General features: G+C 42.4%; 1 protein-coding gene across 1 annotated transcript in view; it reads left to right on the top strand.

The window, feature by feature from the left end:
• The window catches only part of LMTK2 (lemur tyrosine kinase 2), a 112,164-nt gene that overhangs the window by 64,348 nt on the left and 27,147 nt on the right, over positions 1–20,669 (top strand). Inside the window, exons 4-8 of the mRNA XM_005879449.2 lie at positions 8,637–8,761; positions 11,447–11,591; positions 12,810–12,883; positions 15,372–15,490; positions 17,198–17,285. Of these exons, the coding sequence (XP_005879511.1) occupies positions 8,637–8,761; positions 11,447–11,591; positions 12,810–12,883; positions 15,372–15,490; positions 17,198–17,285 (551 nt within the window). The remainder of the gene's footprint in view (positions 1–8,636; positions 8,762–11,446; positions 11,592–12,809; positions 12,884–15,371; positions 15,491–17,197; positions 17,286–20,669) is intronic.

The following is a 20,669-nucleotide window of genomic DNA, read 5'->3' as shown; positions in this document are numbered from 1 at the left end:
CTTCTTTAGGAAAAAATTAACTTTTAACAAAAGATCATTATAACCAATATTAACCATATAGGCACTGGGTAGAATCATAACATTTTGAAATTATATATCCTTATAGCTAGAACTTAGAGCTGACGTGCAAGTTTACAGGTGCAGGAACCAAGGCTCAGAGAAGTTAAGTAGCAGATCCAGTCCCATACTGCCAGTCAGTGGCAGACTAATTGTGGAATGAGGGGTCCTACCGCCCAGTCCACCCTGCTCACCAAGTTCACTGCCTTGCACTGTCGAGAATTCTCTTATTAGCGAGATGCACACACACAGACTAATTCCAGTCATTTCTCCTCTGGATATTTATTTCTATGTACTGTCTGAAAGTACTGGGATGAGATTTAAACACAGTTGTCATATAGTCAATTCTTGAAGTATTGAAGAGAATTACTCAGTGAAAATTAAGAAACTAAAGTGCTAGCTTCCATGATTAGGCTCAAAAAGACCAGGTTCATTTTTTACTTTTTTAAATTTGTATGAATAATTCAGTTTCCACCTGTGAGACAAAGTTGTACTGTTTAATTAAAGGTGTTAAAATATTTCTAATTTTTTAAACGTAATGATAAACGTGTAAAATATTCACTTAAAAACATGTTATTTCTTTGAAGAACATCTGTTAGTTGAGTTGGATTTCTTGGAATGAGCTTCTTCTCTCCCTTTGTTCTCTTCATTCTACAATGTGAGAGCCTTTATTTTTTCTATTACATTTTATTTCCAGGAATCCCCCTCCCACATGCCCACACACTTTTAAAATAGAATCTTTTCATGAATATAATATCTCCTCTTATTGCTGAGGATATTAAGTATAGTTGTTAGTTTTAGTTTTGTTTTTTTTTTAAACACCTGCACTCTGCTTCCTTCAAGTACCTTTTTGTCTATTTGGGTTGGTCACTATCTTTCAACTTTTAAAGGAGAGTTATTTCAAGTGTGGGGTGATCCTTGGAAGTCGGTTCATGTTAGAGTGAGGGACACTGATGGGAGTTGTCCTTTCACCCCACACTCCATGTCACATCTGCCACCAAGTCCTGGGCACAGCCTCTCTCACCCTCCGCATCATGGAGTGTAGGAGCCATGTGATCTTGGACAGCGTCCTCACCTCTCCATTGCTCAGTTTCTTCATTTTTAAGTGGGGCTGATACTAGAACCTACCCAAAGGGCTGTGTGGGATTGGGTGAGTTTAGAATAGTGCCTGCACATAGAAGCACTGTTCAGGTATTAACCATGTTGGTTTTTTAAAAGTTAATGGGCATTTTAATTTTTTTTAAATTGATTTTTAGATAGAGAGGAAGGGAGAGAGAGACCCCTTGTCCCCGTGGCTCTTTATTGCCGGAAGGTCTTTTATCTTGGGCTGGACACCTCAGTGTGTGGAAGCACCTAGTTATATCGGGTTAACCTCTCCTTGGTCTGTTTTTCTGTATAATGTGAAGGCACTTTAGGGAAGCACTATCAGGACACCCGAGTTAAACCTCATCTTTGTGTGCCTCGGAGCCTTGTCAGGGCCGGCGTGGTAAGCAGTGTCTGGCTGAGTTATGAAGATAGTACTTAAAAAAGAAAACTTTGTTACGAGGTCTTTGAACATACACAAAAGTAGACAGAAGAGTAAAATGAATTCTCTTTACCCACCTCCCAGTCCCAGCCATGCCTCTGGCCAGTCCAGCTACATCCATACCGCCATCAACTTCCTCTCTGAAGAGAGAACTTTTAAAAGACACATTGCTTACGACTTTGTTTCACTTATATTAACAAGAATTAAATTTAGGTCTTAGGAAGCTACAAAGCTTCTGAGACTGTAGGCTCTAGCAAGGTGTTGTAGGAAATTAGAAAAAAGAAAAAGGTAGACGTGTTTTTCTAGGATTTTTAGCGTCTGCCCTACCTGGAAGTAAGATGCATGCATTTAGGTCATCTCCTAGCCTTCGGCCTGTTGTGCAGAAATTGTATTGGCTGAAGTTTGTGTTGTGACTCCAGTTTTCCATTGATTTGCCTGCACATTTGTACAGATTTCCATGGGAAGTTGAGTGAAGAGACAGAATGTCCTTTCCCTGAGACAGTAGTGGTCACTGCAGTGGCCGGTGTTGGGGAGGAGCCCTGGGAAACGGGCCCTGAGGTCCTGCTTCTGGGGCCGGCTGCTGCCTGTTCTGACCTGGCTTCCGGGACTGCAGGAAGGCCTGATTCAGAGTTGCCACAAACCTCTGAGCACAGCGCATGGCTGCACAGCTCAGCCATGCCAGCAGCTTAATGAAGAGTCTAGTTCAGTGATGGCGAACCTATGACACACGTGTCAGAGGTGACACGCGAACTCATTTGTTTGGTTGATTTTTCTTTGTTAAATGGCATTTAAATATATAAAATAAATATCAAAAATATAAGTCTTTGTTTTACTATGGTTGCAAATATCAAAAAATTTCTATATGTGACACGGCACCAGAGTTAAGTTAGGGTTTTTCAAAATGCTGACACGCTGAGCTCAAAAGGTTCGCCATCACTGGTCTAGTTCATAGAATACCACCCCTGCCATTGTTTCCCAGGTGTGGGGCACGGGTCCCACAGAAGCCTCCTAAGCCTGACACCCTTTTGGCCAAGCTGTGCCTCCTTAGGGGAGCTCTCTTCTTTGGTAGCTTGCATCCTAGTTAGTGTCTTTAAAATTGGAGTGAAATGAACCTTTGATAACAAATTTTAGTGGAATAGGCTGAGTGAAACAACAAATTTAGAGTCATATCTTAGAAAGCATCTACTTAGATTCCTTTTTTTAGCAAAAAAAACACCAGGAGTGGCAGCCCAGGGACAGTGAGTCCCATCTCCACAGCCCAACACGCCCTGGGCTGCCAGGGAGGAGAGGGCACCTTTGGGCTTTTGCTTTGCCGGCACCAAGTGAGTCTACTACAGCTTCCGGTGAAAGGAGCCGTCACGAAGAACATGGTGTGTGTGAATGAATACTCGCCATCAGAGGAGAACATAAGTTGGGGGAATTCCACTTTCTAAGAAAACTTACTGTTTAAAGAAAACAACTTAATAGTTACACTGCTTAATATGAATTGCAAAATGGATAAATTAAGAATGTTTTTGGAAGTTCTATGAGACCTGGGGAATAAGTGATGAACTATTAATGGTGGGGAGGGACAGGACCACCCAGTACAGTATGCATTAGGGGATGGTTAGTAGTGGGAGGAAAATCTTTGCCAAATAAGAGCATCAAATTATCAAAGGACTGCTGCTGTTACAATGTCGTTTGACCCTTAAAACCTAAGTTCATTCTGTTAACCAGGAGATTAGTCATGAATTTCTTTCTCCGCCTCTCCCTCCTTGCTTATCTTCCCTCCTTTGCTGGTGCTCCTTAGTTGGTGTCTCTCTCTCACTTTTTTCTCTCTTTTCTCCCCTTCCCCCTACTTCTGACTGAATGCCAGGCTCTGTGCTGGGCCCTGAGAGTCGCTGGTGGAGTACACAGGCCTGGTCCCCAACCCTGTTTAGCTTGCAGTCTCGTGGGGAAGACGTGGACGTTTGGAATGCTAGTGTGATAAACTCTACGATGGGGAAATACAGGGTGCACTGGGGGTCCAAAGGTAGGGACTGGGACCTGCGGGGCCAGTTTCCAAGTTGAGATCTGAATGGTGAAGATGAATTGGGGGAAGGGTGTGTCAGTGGGGAGCTTCCTGGTGGGAAGAGTGTAAATACCTGTGACGGAACAGGGAGTACATACTTGGTCTTTGTCCCCTTTCCTGGACCAGAGCTCCCGAAACACGGATTTCCTGGTGATGGGGTTATAGGAGCATCTCTTGGTATTAACAAGCCCCTCTCAGTCATACATGAATTTATGCTAATGAAGTGACTCTAGGTGGGCCCCCATTAGCTTCATGATGGGCTGGCAGCCAGAGGAGCCAAGTACGTGATTAGAGGGTTTGTCCTTTCAGCCCCACCCTTTATGATTTGAAGCACTGTTAACCACACGGTAAGTATGAGGACATTTCTCTTTATAAAAGTCTATCAGCTTGTAACTGAAGAAGGAATGACAACATGAGAGGATCAGCATTTTGCAGTCTCTAATGGATCGAGCATTGATTATCATTGCTTCTTATCAGTGGATGTTTACATTTTTTATTTAACCCCAGGATTGTTTCACAGGTAACTCTTTAGTTAATTACATGTATGTTCACATTCTGATGGAAGCTCTAGGCAGGGATTTATAATGGTTGAATTAATAATCAGGTAGTGCTCCTGACTTACTCTGAGTCATTACTGAGAAATTGCATGCTCCTAATTACCTGTCTATAAAACAGATAATAGGTACCCACCTCTTAGAGTTCCTCAAGGTTTCTGCTTATTAAATCAAATGGTAGATAACTATTAAAATGGTTTGAAACTGTGAACTATCACTCACAGAATGTGTTTGAGAGATGCCAAGGATGTTTTAATTGGTGTCTGAGGGAAGCATGCTAAGCACCCAGACCTCTAGTTACCCTCGTTCCCAGTTTGCAGTGGGTAAAGCTGCCTCAGTGTGTGGAGGCACTCCTGCTGTTACTGATGTTTTTCTTTACTAGACATGGGTTTGATGTATGCATTCTGGATGGCGGAGACGAGAATGTTCAAGGAAACCCGTCTTGCTTCATGGTTTCCTAACAGTTGTCATCGAGCCTCCCAGGGGCTGGTTTGCAGTTTGCCCGCAGGGGTGTGGGGACTTCAGCTGCAGTTCCTCGGGCTGGAATTTCCTTCCTCTGTGGCCTATGCAGGCCCATCTCGCCTTCCAGCCTGTGCTAGGTTGGTTCTAGTTCTTCAACTTACGGAAGTTTTTCCTTCACTGGTATATAGAGGTTTTTTAAAGCACAGTGCTTTGGACGAACCAAGAGAAAAACACAGTATATAAAATAGTTTTAAAAGTGATAAAACTGTAAAAATTCCTACTGGAGGCTACCTAGTAGGTTCCATTTCAGGCAGTAATTTGGGAGTGCTTTCGGTGGGACTGGTAGACGCTGAGGTGCATGGGCCTGGTGCACTGAGGAAATCTGCGTGCGGGGGCAGCTGCCTCCGTGGTGTCCTCACCAGGTAAGCCTGTAGGTGGACCGAGCAAGTAAGTGAGGGGAGGGCCAAGCTCGGCACAACGGGTTGTGTAACACGTGGACGACTTCTCCTGCCGACCTAATGGCTCACAGGAGAGGTTTTCTGAATCAGATAACTGAGCTGCCTTCAGGCAGTTCTGATCCAACTTGACAATAAATAGACAGTGTGTGCTGAGAAAAAAAAATACGGTTGGAAAGAGAGGAAAAAATGACTTAATATTTGTTATGTGGAGCTTGGAGGAGAGCCCCAGGAGTGTGTACTGTCTTAATTAACAGTGACAGACTTCGGTTCAAAGTACTTACGTTAGGCTGTTTTTAAGTGTTAAAAGTTAACCTCGAGAGGCAAAACAGTGTGGGGTCCTGGGGAGCATGGGGTTTATACTCAGCGCCACGTTCCCACTGTGTCCCCGGGCATATCAGTGTCTCACCTGTGCTGTGGAGCTGGTCGAGTTCCCCAGCGGTGTGCTAACGATCGAATGAAATCATACTGTAGTTATCAAATCTCAGATACAATTGATTACGACACACCCTTCCTTCTGTGCCATTAAAAAAGAGGAAACTCTGCCAATGAAAACCAACTTTTCGAGTATAAGATACACCTGAACATTCAGGATGTTAAAATGCAGTGGACAAACTGCATTTTAAAAATAAAAGACAATACAGTGGCTATGAAAGTGCTTTGCTGTAAGGAGCCTCAGGAGTCATATTTACTTTTTATTGCATGAGCCAGGGGAGGAAAACAAAGTTATAAGAATAAGAACCAGTGGGACACAGAAACCGAGCTGAATGAGAGAACAGGTAGCCGAACGGAGGAGAAGGCAGTGATCTTTCTGGGTTGTCTTCATTCTTAGAAAGTTGGCTGTCGCGCCTCACTTAGTTGAGAAATATGCCGTGTCTGTAGCTAAGGGATCCTTTCTCTCTCTGGAAGTTGACTTCCTCCAGATTGGCTTTTGAGAGGAGTCAGCAAGCCAGCAATGTGGGTTCAGTGAATGTATAGATTTTCCTGTTTTAGATATTGTTGGTTTAGAACTTGCAGATTCTTAACAACCTCGGTTTACTGTATTAGCTGTAAATGCAGAGGCTGAGCCCCACTTGTAACAATGTGGTTTCGGCATTGCTTTCACAGACAGAGTTTTGTGTTGAGAAGGAACTTAGTCCTGTTTGCAGCTGGCTTTAGGCCTCTCTCCTCTTCACTGAAGTCGTTTATGCTCAGGAATGTGTCTTGCTCATGTAGGCGTTTGGATTCGTTTTTCTTTGCTTCAGGTATTATAGTTTCGTTGCAGAAAAATGGTGGCATCATTCATAACTTGTCTCCATGCTTTCGCCTTGGTGCATTTGAACACATAATTAGCTGCAGATGAGGATTTTAAGGAAAAATTTATTTCTGACCTTATTGTGGTAATCATTTCCCAATACATATCTATATCAAATCATCACGTCATATGCCTTCAACTGACATCATGTTATATGTCAGTTATAAGCTCAATAAAACTGGGGGCAGGGGAATGTTTATTTCTTAGTAAAACACCAGTAGATGAGACTCAGCAGTTTGCTCTACTAAAGAAGATGCTCAAAATAGCCCTAGTTGGATGAGATGTTTTCCAGGTAACTTTTTGTTGAAAGTGAGATGTAAAATCTTTATGCTCTAGACAGGGATTGCACACTTTCCTATAAAGGGTCAGATAGTCAGATATTTAGGCTTTGTGGCTCACATGCAGTGTCTGTTGCATCTTGTTTTGTTTTATTTTGAAAACAATTCTTTTAAGATGTAAAAATCACTCTCATCTGCCCCCTGCTCCTACCAGTGCCATGCAGAAAGGGGCCACGGGCAGGCTCTGCTCTAGTGGACAAGCTCCTGGTTATGACCAAGGCTCCTCGGAGAAGTGGCTGCTTCTAAAGCAGGAGTGGGTAAGATGCAAGAGGAGCCCGGATAACTGTAGTGCCAGCACGTTAAGGAGATGTGGGGAAAACAGCAGAGGACGGGCACGGCCCAAAGGCCCCGTGGGCAACTGGAAAGAGCTCCTAGGGCCAAAGCTAGAACAATTTGAGCAACAAAATAATGATAATCCTGGGTTATAACCCCAGCATATAAAAGAAATATCTGTGAGTTCATCTCTATATATAAAAAGCCAGCAACCATAACGCTGTAACGACCAGTCGCTATGACGCCAGCAAACCACTTATCAGGGGGTGGGGCCGGCCAGCCAACCTCCCGAGGCCCCTCTCCCCAGCCACCCCGCCCCTGATCCGCCTCTCCCATGGGGCCAGCAGCCAACCTCCCTGTGGCCCTTACCCCCAGCCAGCCCAGCCCCCAGTCGCCCCCTGTACCCCAATCGGAGGTGGGGCCAACTGGCCAATAGCCTGCAGCCCCTCCCCCCAGCCGGCCTCCCACTGTCTCTTCCTCCTGACAGGCCCAGCCCCGATCTGCTGATTGGGGCTGAGCTGGTCAGACCCCACCCATGCACGAATTCGTGCACTGGGCCTCTAGTAGCTGTATAAGTGAGGGGGGAGGAACTAATCTTCCTTGCAGAAGAATTACAAATAATAAATGTAGGAGTGTGGGAAATAGAAAATCACCATTGGAACATCATGGTATTAATGGCTGCAGGCAAGACGCAGTGACAGATAAGAAAATGAGTGTGTAGAACTTAAGGGGACACAGGATATTTGCCTAACCTCAAAGTGTCTCCCCCAAATACTAATCACTGGTAGTTTTAATGTATGTCCATGAATTCTGTGATGTTCCTCCAGGAAGTACAGCTTACTCCCCTGTGAGGTGCACCTGACTTTCGGACCCACTTTTAAGGAATCGGGTAGTAAAGGAGACAGTGGTTACTTCCCAGTGGTAAAACCCGGCAGAAACCACCTGGGTCAAGTGATCAAGTTCACAGGCCCAGGAACAAGTCGTGCCAACATCTTGTGTCCTTGCTATGAGGTGATGAGAAGGGTCGTTCACCCTGTGCCAGTCTAGATTCTTCCGGCATATCTATAACCTCAGTCCAATCATGAGGCAACCCACATGGAGGAACATTCTACACAGTAACTGGCCAGTACTCTCCAAAAGTGTCAAAGTTATGAAACACAAAGCCTGAGAAACATCAGGGGTTGGAGAAGACTAAGGGGCCATGATGATTAAATGCAGTGTTGGTAACCTGGATTGAATCTGGAAAAGTTAAAGGATTTTAATGGGACACCTGGTAAAATCCAAATAAAGTCTGAAGTTCAGTTACTGGTGTTGTACCAATGTTACTGTCTTAGGTTTGATACGTGCACCGTGGAAACATCAGATGTGAATGTTAGTGGGAGCTGGGGAAGGGGCATGGGGACTCTGGATTGTCTCGAACTTTTCTGTAAATCTAAGATGATTTCACAATAAGATTTTTAAACCCTAGCTTCTTATCTTGGGTTGGTTGTCATCTTTATCCTGAACATTTAAGCATTATTTTATTAACTCTTGGCCCCATTTATATTTGGTGGAAAAGATATTGATTTGTTTATTAAAGTTGATTTTGGAATGTCTACGATGTTAATATTACTTATTTCTCTTTCCAGGGGAGTCACCTGCTGCCGAAGTTTCCTCATCTTTTGTGATCCTATCTGTGTGCAGTTTCATTATATTAATCGTGTTAATTGCAAATTGTGTATCCTGCTGTAAAGACCCAGAAATAGACTTTAAGGTGAGCACAGATGGTGGGAACATTCAAAATCATCCTCTGATATATTTATCAATAGGATGGCTAAATCTTACACTCCCTTGGGAGCAGGGGTGGGCAAACTTCTTCTGTAAGAACCAATACTAAATATATTCTGCCATTGTAAATAGTAAATGCCATAGGCCATGCAGGATCTTGCACAGCTACTCAACTCTCAGCTCTGCCATCGAAGTGCTACATCAGCCATAGACAGCACAGAAACAGATGTACCAATAAAACTATAAAAATGGATAGTTTGGATTTGGCTCGCTAGCTGTAGTTTGCTTGCCCTGCCTGAGAGCATTACTGACAATTCTAAGTTTTGAATGGGAGGAATAGAATGTGATGATTCACTTGCTATAAGAGTGTGTATTTGCTATAAGGCCTACAAGGAAGAACAGGCTGGTTTTGATTTTCCCCAAAACTTTTGTATGCTGGTGAGTCAGTGATTGTTGAGGCCAAGGGATCCCCTCGGGTGTTTCGTGTATGAGGAGAGCATCTTTCAGTTTACCTTGAACCCTACAGCTCCCTAAGTGGGGAGAAAGAAGAATGCTGCCAATTGTAAATACTGCCTCATATAGCCTCAGGTGGGTAGAAGGTTTCTATTGATTTTTAGAGAGGGAAAGGAGAGATAGAAACATCAATGAGAGAGGAACATCATCAATTGGCTCCCTCCTGCCTCCTACTGGGGATCGAGCCCGAAACCCGGGCATGTGCCCTGACCTGGAATCGAATCATGATCTCTTGGTTCTTAGGTTGACGCTCAGCCACTGAGCCACATCAGCCGGCCACCCTCTCTGAACCTTAGAATCATCTGCTGCCTAATGGTGTATCATGCTGTGGCAAAGTCTTGAGTAGCATTATTTCTAAGGTGGGAGTGATGGATAAAGTTATTTTCAATGGGAGAACCTTTAGGAATGTCCGGAAGGAAAGTTGACACAGCTCTTTTGTTTGAAGGTGTACCTCACTTATTCTGCTTCCTGCTTCCCATTAGCAATGATGCCCTAATGCATATGACAACATATATGGCATATATGGAAGAATGCCCCCTCACATGCACGTGAGAACATAAATGCTCCATCAGAGGAATCTGCCCTTGCAGCTTTTAGTTTCTTCCTTATATGGAGGGCTGTGGGAGGTGGTAGAAAATGAAAAGAAGGTTGTTCTGTGCGGAATGGAAAGCAGTCTTGTTCACTCTGTTACGTCCTGGTGGTGTAATACTCTTTCATTACCTGAGGGAATGAATGACCTTGATAATCAGCTGTATCTGTGTTAACATGGACACCAAGGCAGACCCAGCTCGCTGATGGGAACAGGTAAGATAGCTTTCTGCTGAACAAAGTCACTTCAAAGGTTTCTGCAGCTCAACTGGGGCAGCCTTGATTTTCAAGTTGCCATCTTTAGAAAACCGGATGTTCTTAGAATGTCAGCTGCATTTGTGTGCTACAGTTTTATACGGTAATCTTGGTGTTCAGATCTCAGATTATTTTCTACCTCGATTAATTTTTTATTCTCTTTTCAGATAAATAGGACTTGCCTAAAAATACCTTTTCTGAGTCTTTTAACTTCCTTGTTTTGATTAAAATCACATTGTAACCAGAAGTGCATATACAATTTTAAAATAAATTATTTTGATTCAATATGCAAAAAGATCTATGAAAGTGAATAAGGAAAAAGAATAGCTTAGACCAGTGGTTTTCAACCTGTGGGTCGTGACCCCTTTGAGGGTCAAACGACCCTTTCACAGGGGTCGCCTAAGACCATCGGAAAACACATATATAATTACATATTGTTTTTGTGATTAATCACTATGCTTTATGTTCAATTTGTAACAATGACAATACATCCTGCATATCAGATATTTACATTATGATTCATAACAGTAGCAACATTACAGTTATGAAGTAGCAACGAAAATAATTTTATGGTTGGGAACTGTATTAAAGGGTCTCGGCATTAGGAAGGTTGAGAACCACTGGCTTAGACTATAATAACTTAGAAGTAAAATTTTGAACTTAGAAGAGTATTTCCATTTTAAGTTCCATGGTCATTATAGAAAACTAGAGGCCTGATGCATGAAATTCATGCACTCTGGGAGGTCCCTCAGCCTGGCCTGCGCCCTCTCGCAGTCTGGGACCCCTCGGGGGATGTCCGACTTATTGCTTAGGCCCGCTCCACACTGTGAGCCCGGCTTCTGGCTGAGCGGTGCTCCCCCTGTGGGAGCGCACTGACCACCAGGGGGCAGCTCCTGCATTGAGTGTCTGCCCTCTGGTGGTCAGTGCACGTCACAGTGACCAGTCGTTCCGCCGTTCTGTCAATTTGCATATTAGTCTTTTATTATATAGGATTTTACATTTAACTTCAAGCTGTCAGTCTAAAAAGTTACTATATATATATATATGTACGTGTGTGTGTATATATGTGTGTGTATGTGTATATATATATATATATATATATATAATCAAGTCTTATTTATTCTGCTGTTTGGAGTTGGAGAACCCAAGTACATATGCTTTTTACTTGAAATAAGTGTGAATTGGGGGAAAATTATGGCCACATATTCCAAATGAGTGAATAAATGTTCATATCTTAAATGTTAGTCAGTGGTTTTAAGGATTTGCTCCCAAATTGATCTATATTCACTATAACATTGCTCTTCTTTTATGTTAGGAATTTGAAGATAATTTTGATGACGAGATAGATTTCACACCACCAGCAGAAGATACTCCCTCCGTTCAGTCCCCAGCAGAAGTGTTCACACTTTCCGTACCAAATGTTTCACTACCAGCTCCATCCCAGTTCCAGCCTTCTGCAGGTAAGACCTTTGTGTTTTCCTGAGTTCTTTCTAAGAGGTGAGACTGGGAACCTTGCTGGGAATCATAAAATAATTGTACCGACTGTCTCCTCTGGGGGCTTATTTCTCTTCCTTCTGCTCCCTGCTGAGGCTGAATGGTCAGGCCCATTGCATTCCCGAAAAAAGCTGAGTCCTTTCCTTTGGACCCTGGATCTGTTTTAAGAATAAACTGGCCTCCTCACTTCATTAGAATGGAACTCTTGGACAGAGCTTCTGCCTTCTCTTTCTCTCTTTTTTTTTGTTAATCCTCACCCGAGGATATTTTTCCATTGATTTTGTGAGAGTGGAAGGGAGGGGAAGAGATAGAGAGAGAGAGAAACATCGATGTGAGAGAGACACATCCATTGGTTGCCTCCCACACACAGATCAAGCCTGCAAGCCAGGTAAGTGTCCTTGACTGGAATCAAACCTAGGACCCGTTAGTCCAAGGGCCTGGGTTCTATCCACTGAGCCAGGGCTCCTGCCTCTTTTTCAGAAGACAAGCTTCTCTCCTAGTTCTCTGCCTGCTTGTCATGCTGAATGGACTCTGCTGTCTTCTGGGTGCCCTGTGTTTGGGAGGAGGGGTGTATTTGGATTTGTTAATCAGATGGACTTTGCACCCTAAGATAGGGAGGGACAGTCCCTGGGGTTCCCTGCTCCATCACGAAACAGGACTAACTAAAGGCCAGCAGGATGGTGACTAGAGGTTATAGTAGTGTAGTTGGGTCAGAAAAAAACAGTACAAGTTATTGGAGAATCAAGGTGAGATACTCAATTACAAAATATTGTCAGTTTTAAAACGTTTTGGCATTGTTAGTTTGAAAGAGATGTTTTATGTATTTCTCTCTTTATTAGCACAAGTATTAAATTTATGTTGGTGTTTGAACTTTATAGGTTGTATTTTTTAAATATTTTTTATTGATATTAGAGAGAGAGGAAGGGAGGGGGAGAGAGATAGAGATGTCAATGATGACAGAGAATCACTGATCAGCTGCCTCCTGCACGCCCCCTACTGGGGATCGGCCCTGCAACCCAGGCATGTGCCCTTGACTGGGAATTGAACCACTGACCTCTTGGTTCATGGGTCGATGCTCAACCACTGAGCTACACCAGCTGGCTATAGGTTGTATATTTAATATTTAATTTATTTCAGTTAAATACCTATTTTTAGTTTTTAATGTTCTTTAATTTTTCCTACAGAAGGTTTGAAGTCTCAAGTTGCCCGCCACAGTCTAAACTATATACAGGAAATTGGAAGTGGCTGGTTTGGAAAGGTAAAGTGTTGTTCACTTCTATTTTTTTCCTCCTACTTATACTGTTTAGAATTTAAGGCTAATTAAGAATTGTATTGCGTGACATTCCACATTCTCTCCAGATGTTATAGTCCTCATTGATTTTTCCCATTACCCTGTGAAACTGCATGGGAATGTGAGCTTCAACATTCCTGTGTGGTATGTTTTTCTAAGAAGGTCTTTTATTTTTATTTTTTTAAAATATATTTTTATTGATTTCAGAGAGGAAGGGGGAGAGAGAGAGAGAGGGAGAGATACATTTCAGTAATGAGAGAGAATCATTGATCAGTTGCCTTCTGCACTCCTGAGGAAGTTCAAGGGAGAAAGTGGAGACAGTGTATTTAGACAAGTCTGTAGAGGAGATTTATTCTGAAGCAAGCAGAGAAATGGAGTAGGAGACCTTTGGGACCAGCCAAGATGGTAGACAAGTGGTGTCATTACTGGACTCAGAGGACAAGTTGCACACTTGTTGGATTAGACTGTTGAAGTAAGTGAGCTGGAAATCAAAGGACTGGCAGAGAAGAAGTTAAAATTCAAGGTTTAGGACATACTATATTTATTAATTAGCTAGGCATAGACTCATGGGGGTGTTTGCTGAGATGAGATCATAGGAAAATGATTATTGGAAGTGAGATCAAAGAACTGAGAGGTTGTGGTTTTGAAGAACTTGTCCCTGCATCTATTGAACATCAAGAATGGTAACAGTGGTGGTGGGGAGAGAAATAATGAGCCAGGTTATTGCAATAGCATACTATCATTCTTCCCCTTTTTGAAATTGATACCTTATGGTTATTAGTCTTATAGAATACTAGAGGCCCGGCGCACGAAATTCTTGCACAGGTGCGGTCCCTAGGTCTGCCCTGCAATCAGGGCCATCTTCCCCAGCTGCCTGCAGCCGGCTCCACCCCCTGCCGCTACTTAACCCTGGTTCCCCATTCGCCATTGGGTGATCGGTGCCTGACAGCCAGGGGAAGGGACCAAGAGGTGGTCAGTGTGCTTCATAGTGACTGGTCCAGTGGTCGTTCTGGTCATTCTGCCGTTAGTGTCAATTTGCATATTACCCTTTTATTATATAGGATTGGCACAAGTTGGCTCTTTGAATTTCTTGTTCTGTTCATATTTCTGCCCTTATATTCCTAATAAAGACATTAAATTCTGTTTTAGTATATGCTCTCTCTTTCCAGGGCATTAAAATGAATCTATTTTATAAAACGATAAAATAACTTCTAAAAGCCAGCCTTTAGTTTTGATCATTCTCAAATTAAATAAAAACTTTTACTTCATCATCATTTTTACTTTAGACTAGAGGCCTGGTGCACGGGATTCTTGCACTGGTGGGGGGCATGGCCTGTGGGGATCAGTCAGCTGAGTGCCTATGGACCCGCCCTCTGAGCGGCTGCTCCCTGGTCCGGCATCTTTCATGGAGCTGGAGCACTCATCTCTCCAGAGGACCCGGTTGGGGCTGGGCCCAGGGACAATAGCACTGAGAGGTGGCAGAGTAGGCCTCAGTCCCACGGTGGCCACAAACTCACCTCCCAGCCTCCGGGGTCAGCTTTGTGAGCCTGGTGGTGGCACTGCACAGCCTGCGGGCATTTGGAGGAGGCGGCAGGGAGTGAGGAGGAGGAGCCTGCGATGATCGCAGCCCGGGTTCCTGCCAGTCTGTCCGGGGGTTGCAGTGGGAGCAATCGCTCATCACAGTAAGCCAAGCGGCGCTCCCACTGTGGCAGCCCACTGACCACCAGGGAGCAGCTCCTGTGTTGAGCATCTGCCCCTTGGTGGTCAGTGTGCGTCATAGTGACTGGTCAACCGGTTGTTCTGGTTGTTCTGCCATTCGGTCGCTGGCTTTTATTATATAGGATATTATATTTTGGAACGCCTTAGCATTATCTTATATTACATTTAATATTTCATGTGTAACTTATTTTCATTCTCATTTAGTTTTCTATTGATTTCAGTGCTATATTCCCTCCCGCACTGAGTTTTGATTAAGATTTTAGTACAAGACAAGGGCCTGGAATAGTTGGAATGCCATGGATTTTTAGCATTGTAATGCAGTGATAATTTGTTTGTACATTGGCTCTTTGTCAGTTTACTTTCTCTATGTGAGGAGACAAAAATAAAAAAACTCATTTGAAGTGTTTTTGAGAAATATTTAAGTTATGTTTGAACTGAACTTCCAGATTACTCTTCTGTAATACCATTGGAAATTTCCATGAAAGTAAAATACATTTTTAAGTAAGTAGAAAAGAGATACACATAAATTTATGAATATTGTAAATATCTAATGAATGGTTTAAAACTGAAGGTTGTATTTTACTTTTCCAAGCTTTTTGTGAAGTAGTATTTAAAATATAGAAGGCCATCTGCCTGTTGCTGAATTTGTTTTCCTGTATTCCATTTCCTAATAAATGAGACACACTTCTTTACCATTTTGTTGGAAGTGAAATGAAAACCTGTTCTTTGGTTTTAGGTCCTCCTTGGAGAGATTTACACAGGCACTAGTGTAGCAAGAGTAATAGTGAAGGAGTTAAAAGCAAGTGCAAGCCCAAAGGAACAAGATACTTTTTTGAAAAATGGAGAACCGTACTAGTAAGTAAACCTTAATATATGTTCTGTAAACGCAGTGTGTGGTCTTTTGAAAATCACGTGTTTAAAAGTACTTTGTAATTACATTGTAAAGTATATAAATGTTGAATCACTATATTGTACACCTGAAACTAATACTGTATACCAACTATACTTAAATTAAAAAAACAACAAATCTAAAGGGAGCTATAGAACATGAGAGTTCCTAGTCAGGAAAAGGATAGCATTGTAATTCCAAAAGCAAGAACTAGAGCACGATTGTCAAGGTTCTTGGCAACAAATTGATTTTGTGGCCCTAAGGGAGAATGAAAGATTGAGATTTGTCAGCCAGACACAGGGGACCTCAAAGGAAACTGACATTGATGTCACAGGCACATCTGCTCGTCCTGCTTATTCCACTGCACGTCATGTTGTGCACCTGTCATGGATAACGAAAATGAACTCATTTAGGAAATCTCTCTATCTCTGTATGGACAGATTGCAAAACTTCATCCGAGGAACAATATTTTAAATATGTCACTTAAAATTACAACATTGTTAGATCTAAGAATACTTTATCTACCAAATAAGTTTGCTTTTGACTAAAACCAAAATATTTTTTAAGGCCCCCAAAAACTAAACTTCGAAATTTCTCTTTGCAAAATACACAATTTAAATCAGATCCACAGTCTCATAACAAGACTCAAAATGAAAATGTGTCACAGTAGGTGAATGCTTAAACAAACTGATACTCCATACCAGGGACTACTCAGCAATAAAAAGGAATAGTATATAAGGTAGATGCCTAGAAGTAGCTGGGCTATTTAGTATGTGGATTGAAATGCTTATTGATATAGGCAACAACTTGGGTAATCTTGAGGGCATTATGTTAAGTGAAAAAGTCCATCTTAAAAGGCCACATACTGTATGATTCCATATACGTAATATTCTCAAAATGAGAACATCATAGAAATGGAAAAGAGATTAGCTGTTGCTAGTGCTTGGGGAGGCAGTGGGGTGGCTTAAACTGACCCAGGGTAACTTGGGGAAGGTCTGTGTGGTGATGGAGCACTTCTGCATTTCTGTTGGGGTGGTGGTTTGGTGGTTGTGGGAATCTACCCATGTGATAACAGCACACACACGTACACACATGGGTGCTGTGTCAGTGCCCTGGTTTTGGTACTGCACCGTGGTTGTCAGATGTAACCAGGGGAAACCAGGCGAAGGAAAGGTGGGACCTCTTTATACTACCTTTGCAACTTATTGTTAAGTCATGATTGCTTCAAAATAAAAAGCTTTTTAAAAAGCTATTTTGGCATATCTTTTTTTATAAACTTTCTTTTGGACAAAATATTTTCCAGAAAAGAGTTTGCATATGTTATGGAAATATATGGAAATACTAGTAGTATATAAGGTAGATAGCCTAGGAGTAGCTGGGCTATTTAGTATATGGATTGAAATGCTTATGAACTTTATATATTTGCCCTGCCTTTTTAAAAGTGCTACTTCAAAATGGTCATCTATAAATTAAAATTACTAAAATTAGAGATTTTGAAAATGTTCACCTGATTACCTTTGAATTATTTAATCATTAGATAACAATCAATCTGTTAATGAGCTCTTTTCAGCTTATCCTATTTAAATCATGATGAATGTTAAAATGTGGTTACTGTTTGAACAGTGTTACTCGCGTGCTCTCTGATGAACGGTACTGTGACTGTTTTTCCCCAGTATTCTTCAGCATCCAAATGTTCTTCAGTGTGTCGGGCAGTGTGTAGAAGCGATTCCCTACCTTCTGGTGTTTGAGTTCTGTGACCTGGTAAGTTTTTAGTAGAAATTCACGTCAAGCATGCAAGAGGTTTGACAGATAGAAATGCTGGATGAGGGGCAGCTTTCGCTTCTGTCCTCCATATTAAGAACTTAATGAAGTATTCATTCATTACCTTTGATAATAGTATTAGTGTTATTTTATACTTCATCCCTATGCTAATCTATTCTTATGCATTGCTTATCTAATCATATTTCTCTCTCTCTTTTTTTAATCCTCACCTAAGGATATTTTTTCTAATGGCCACTCATCTATCGATATGCACTTGGGCTGCTACCAAATCTTGGCTATTGTAAATAATGCTGCAGTGAAATAGGGGTGCATATATTCCTTTAAATTACTATTTTAGGTTTCTTTGGATATATTCCCTGAAGTCCCATTTTTAGTTTTTTGAGGAAACTTCATACTGTTGTCCACAGTGACTGCACCAGTCTGCATTCCCACCAACAGTGCACGAAGGTTCCCTTTTCTCCATATCCTCGCCAACAATTGTTTGTTGCTTTATTGGTGATAGCCATTCTGACAGGTTTTAATTTGCATTTCTGTGATGATTAGTGAAGTTGAGCATCTTTTCATGTCTGTTGGAGAAGTGTCTTTTCAGGTCCTTTGCCCATTTTTTAATTGAATTATTTGGTTTTTTTGGTGTTGAGTTATATAAGTTCTTTATGAATGTTGGATGTTAACCCCTTATCAGATATATCATTGGCAAATATGTTCTCCCATTCAGTGGGTTGGCTTTTCATTTTGTTGACGATTTCCTTTGCTGTGCAAAAAGTTTTTAGTTTGATATCGTCCTATTTATTTATTTTGTTTTCTTTACCTGAGGAGATATACAATATTAGAAAAAATATTGCTACGAGAAATGTCTGAGATTTTTCTGCCTATGTTTTGTTCTAGGATTTTTATGGTTGAAACACATATTTTATGTGACTCTCCTCAGCCATATTGGGAGAATGTTACTCTTGAAAGCTGAACATCTGGAAAGAGCTCCCATCTCCTCCCCCCACCCCCAAGCTGTCATAGGCAGGACAGTGCTAATGGTTATTTCAGTTAAGTTCACCATCTAGTGATACATTGATCAACAATCCTATATAATAAAAGCCTAATATGCAAATTGTCCCCTGGACCAGGAGTTAGACCAGGGGGCGGGGCCAGTGGCAGCAGCAGGTGGCTGGGAGAAGGGAGGTGCCCCGGCCAGCAGCCACTAGGGACCCTACCTGTGCACTAATTTCGTGCACTGGGCCTCTAGTAAAATTTATAAAACAGTAGTTACTTCTCAGAAAATTAAAATGGAATCACCATGTGATCCAGCAATTTCACTTCTAGCAACATAGAATTGAAAGCAGGATCTTAAAGAGATTTCCATGCACCCATTTCACAGCAGCATTATTCACAATAGCCAAGAGGTAGAAGCAACCCAGGCATCCATCAATGGTTGAATAATGAACAAAATTGGTTATATCCGTACAATGGGATATTATTCTAATGTGCTAAGTGAAATAAGCCAAATCACAAAAAGACAAATACTGTATGATTCTATATGAGGTATCTAAAGTAGTCAAACTTAGAGACAGAAAGTGGAAGGGTGGCTGCCAAGGGCTGGGAGGAGGGGGATGGTGAGTTGGTATTTAGTGGGTACGGCGTTTTAGTTTGGGAAGATGAAGAAAGTTCTGTTGGTTGGATAGTGGTGATGACAGTTACACAGCAGTGTAAATGGATGTAATGCCCCTGAACTCTGCACTTAGAAATGGTTAAGATAATTTTATATTATGCATTTTACCACAATTCTTTTTTTTTTCTTTTTTAAAAATATATTTTATTGATTTTTTTACAGAGAGGAAGGGAGAGGGATAGAGAGTTAGCAACATCAATGAGAGAGAAACATCGATCAGCTGCCTCCTGCACACCCCCCACTGGGGATGTGTCCGCAACCAAGGCACATGCCATTGACTGGAATCGAACCTGGGACCCTTCAGTCCGCAGGCCAATGCTCTATCCACTGAGCCAAACCGGTCATGGCTTACCACAATTCTTAAAACATTGATAATTACCCACTATTATTTAAGGCCCTATACTCTGTGTTACCTATACTAGGAGGAGGCAAGAAATTCCCAGATTTCCTTGGGAAATCTATCTGTCAGTACTTGGAATGGCTAGTCTCATGTCAAAATAAAGGCCTTTAACCCAGGGATCCTGCCAGGGTGCCCAGTAGTGAGAGGTCACATTTGTCTCCTTGGGCAGTTTCGTGCTCATCACCTCTAGGCCCTAGTCAACTTCAGAAGCTCTCCTGCGCAAGGACCAGGGCCTCCACGGTCACTGGCCCTGAGGTCTCGGTCTCTAGGCTCGGTTTGCAGAGGCTCAGTGTCAGGAACGGTCAGGTGGGGTCAGCCCAGTGAGCCAGAGAGGGCCTGCCTGAGCGGAGGGGCGCCACCAAGGCCAAGCCGCCCCAGCCCGGGAACAAGCAGCTGCAGCACAGTGAAAGGAGCCACTATCTTCACATGTTCTCAGTAGGTCAGGAGCTATTGGATGAGCACTGGCCTTTCAGTCGTCACCAGGCACTGATCATGCTCAGTGATAACATCTTTTAAGTAGAAAGGAGAGAATATTTTTGCACTTACTTAATTCCTTGTAAGATAGAATTACCAGCTTGTTTTTCAAAAACACTTTATCTTAGGATTTTATGAAAGAAAATGAAAACACTTCTGAGTGAGTTTGGCAGCTGGACCGCAGCCACTGATGTGTGATGCTGGTGGTGCGGTGTTTATGAAAGGAGCCCTCACTGCGGGGCGTTGTCTGTGATTTGTTGCCATGGCAAGTACACAGGGCCATCAAGTGAACAGGGAGGCAAGGAGATTGCTTTTTGGGTAAGGATCACTCATTCAACAAAAACATACCAAGCATCTATTAAGTACAAAGAGCTGGGCAGTGCCCTGGGGACCCAGAGGTGAGTCACCCTGATCCCTGCCTTTTCTGCCTGTAGAGCCAGGCAGGCCTGCTTCAGATGCTCATTCTGCCACTTCCTTGTGTATCACCTTGAAAAGTTACCTAAACTCCTTAAGCCTTACTTTAGACATCTGTGAAGTGGGGATAACACTGCCTTCCTCACAGGCTACTCTCACCATTAATAAGATTATGAACGTAAATTGTTGGGCTTATAGTAAGTGCTCAGGAAATGTAGGGTTTTTTTTTCATTTTTAGTTACTTAAATTCATTTATCATAATCATCGAGTAAAGATTTGAGTAGTGTGTGTAGAAGAAATCTAACTGGAGCCATTGGGGAAGGCTTGGCCGAGGAAATGCGTGTGATCTGAGTGTGGAAGAGTGGATTGACTTCCTTGGCACAAAAGGGTATCAGGAACAGCACGGGCCGGGCCC

This window comes from Myotis brandtii, unplaced genomic scaffold, assembly GCF_000412655.1.
Source record: "Myotis brandtii unplaced genomic scaffold, ASM41265v1 scaffold6, whole genome shotgun sequence".
NCBI classification, from domain to species: Eukaryota; Metazoa; Chordata; class Mammalia; order Chiroptera; family Vespertilionidae; genus Myotis; species Myotis brandtii.
Note: the sequence above shows the minus strand (reverse complement) of the source record. Positions and strands in the feature narration are given on the sequence as shown.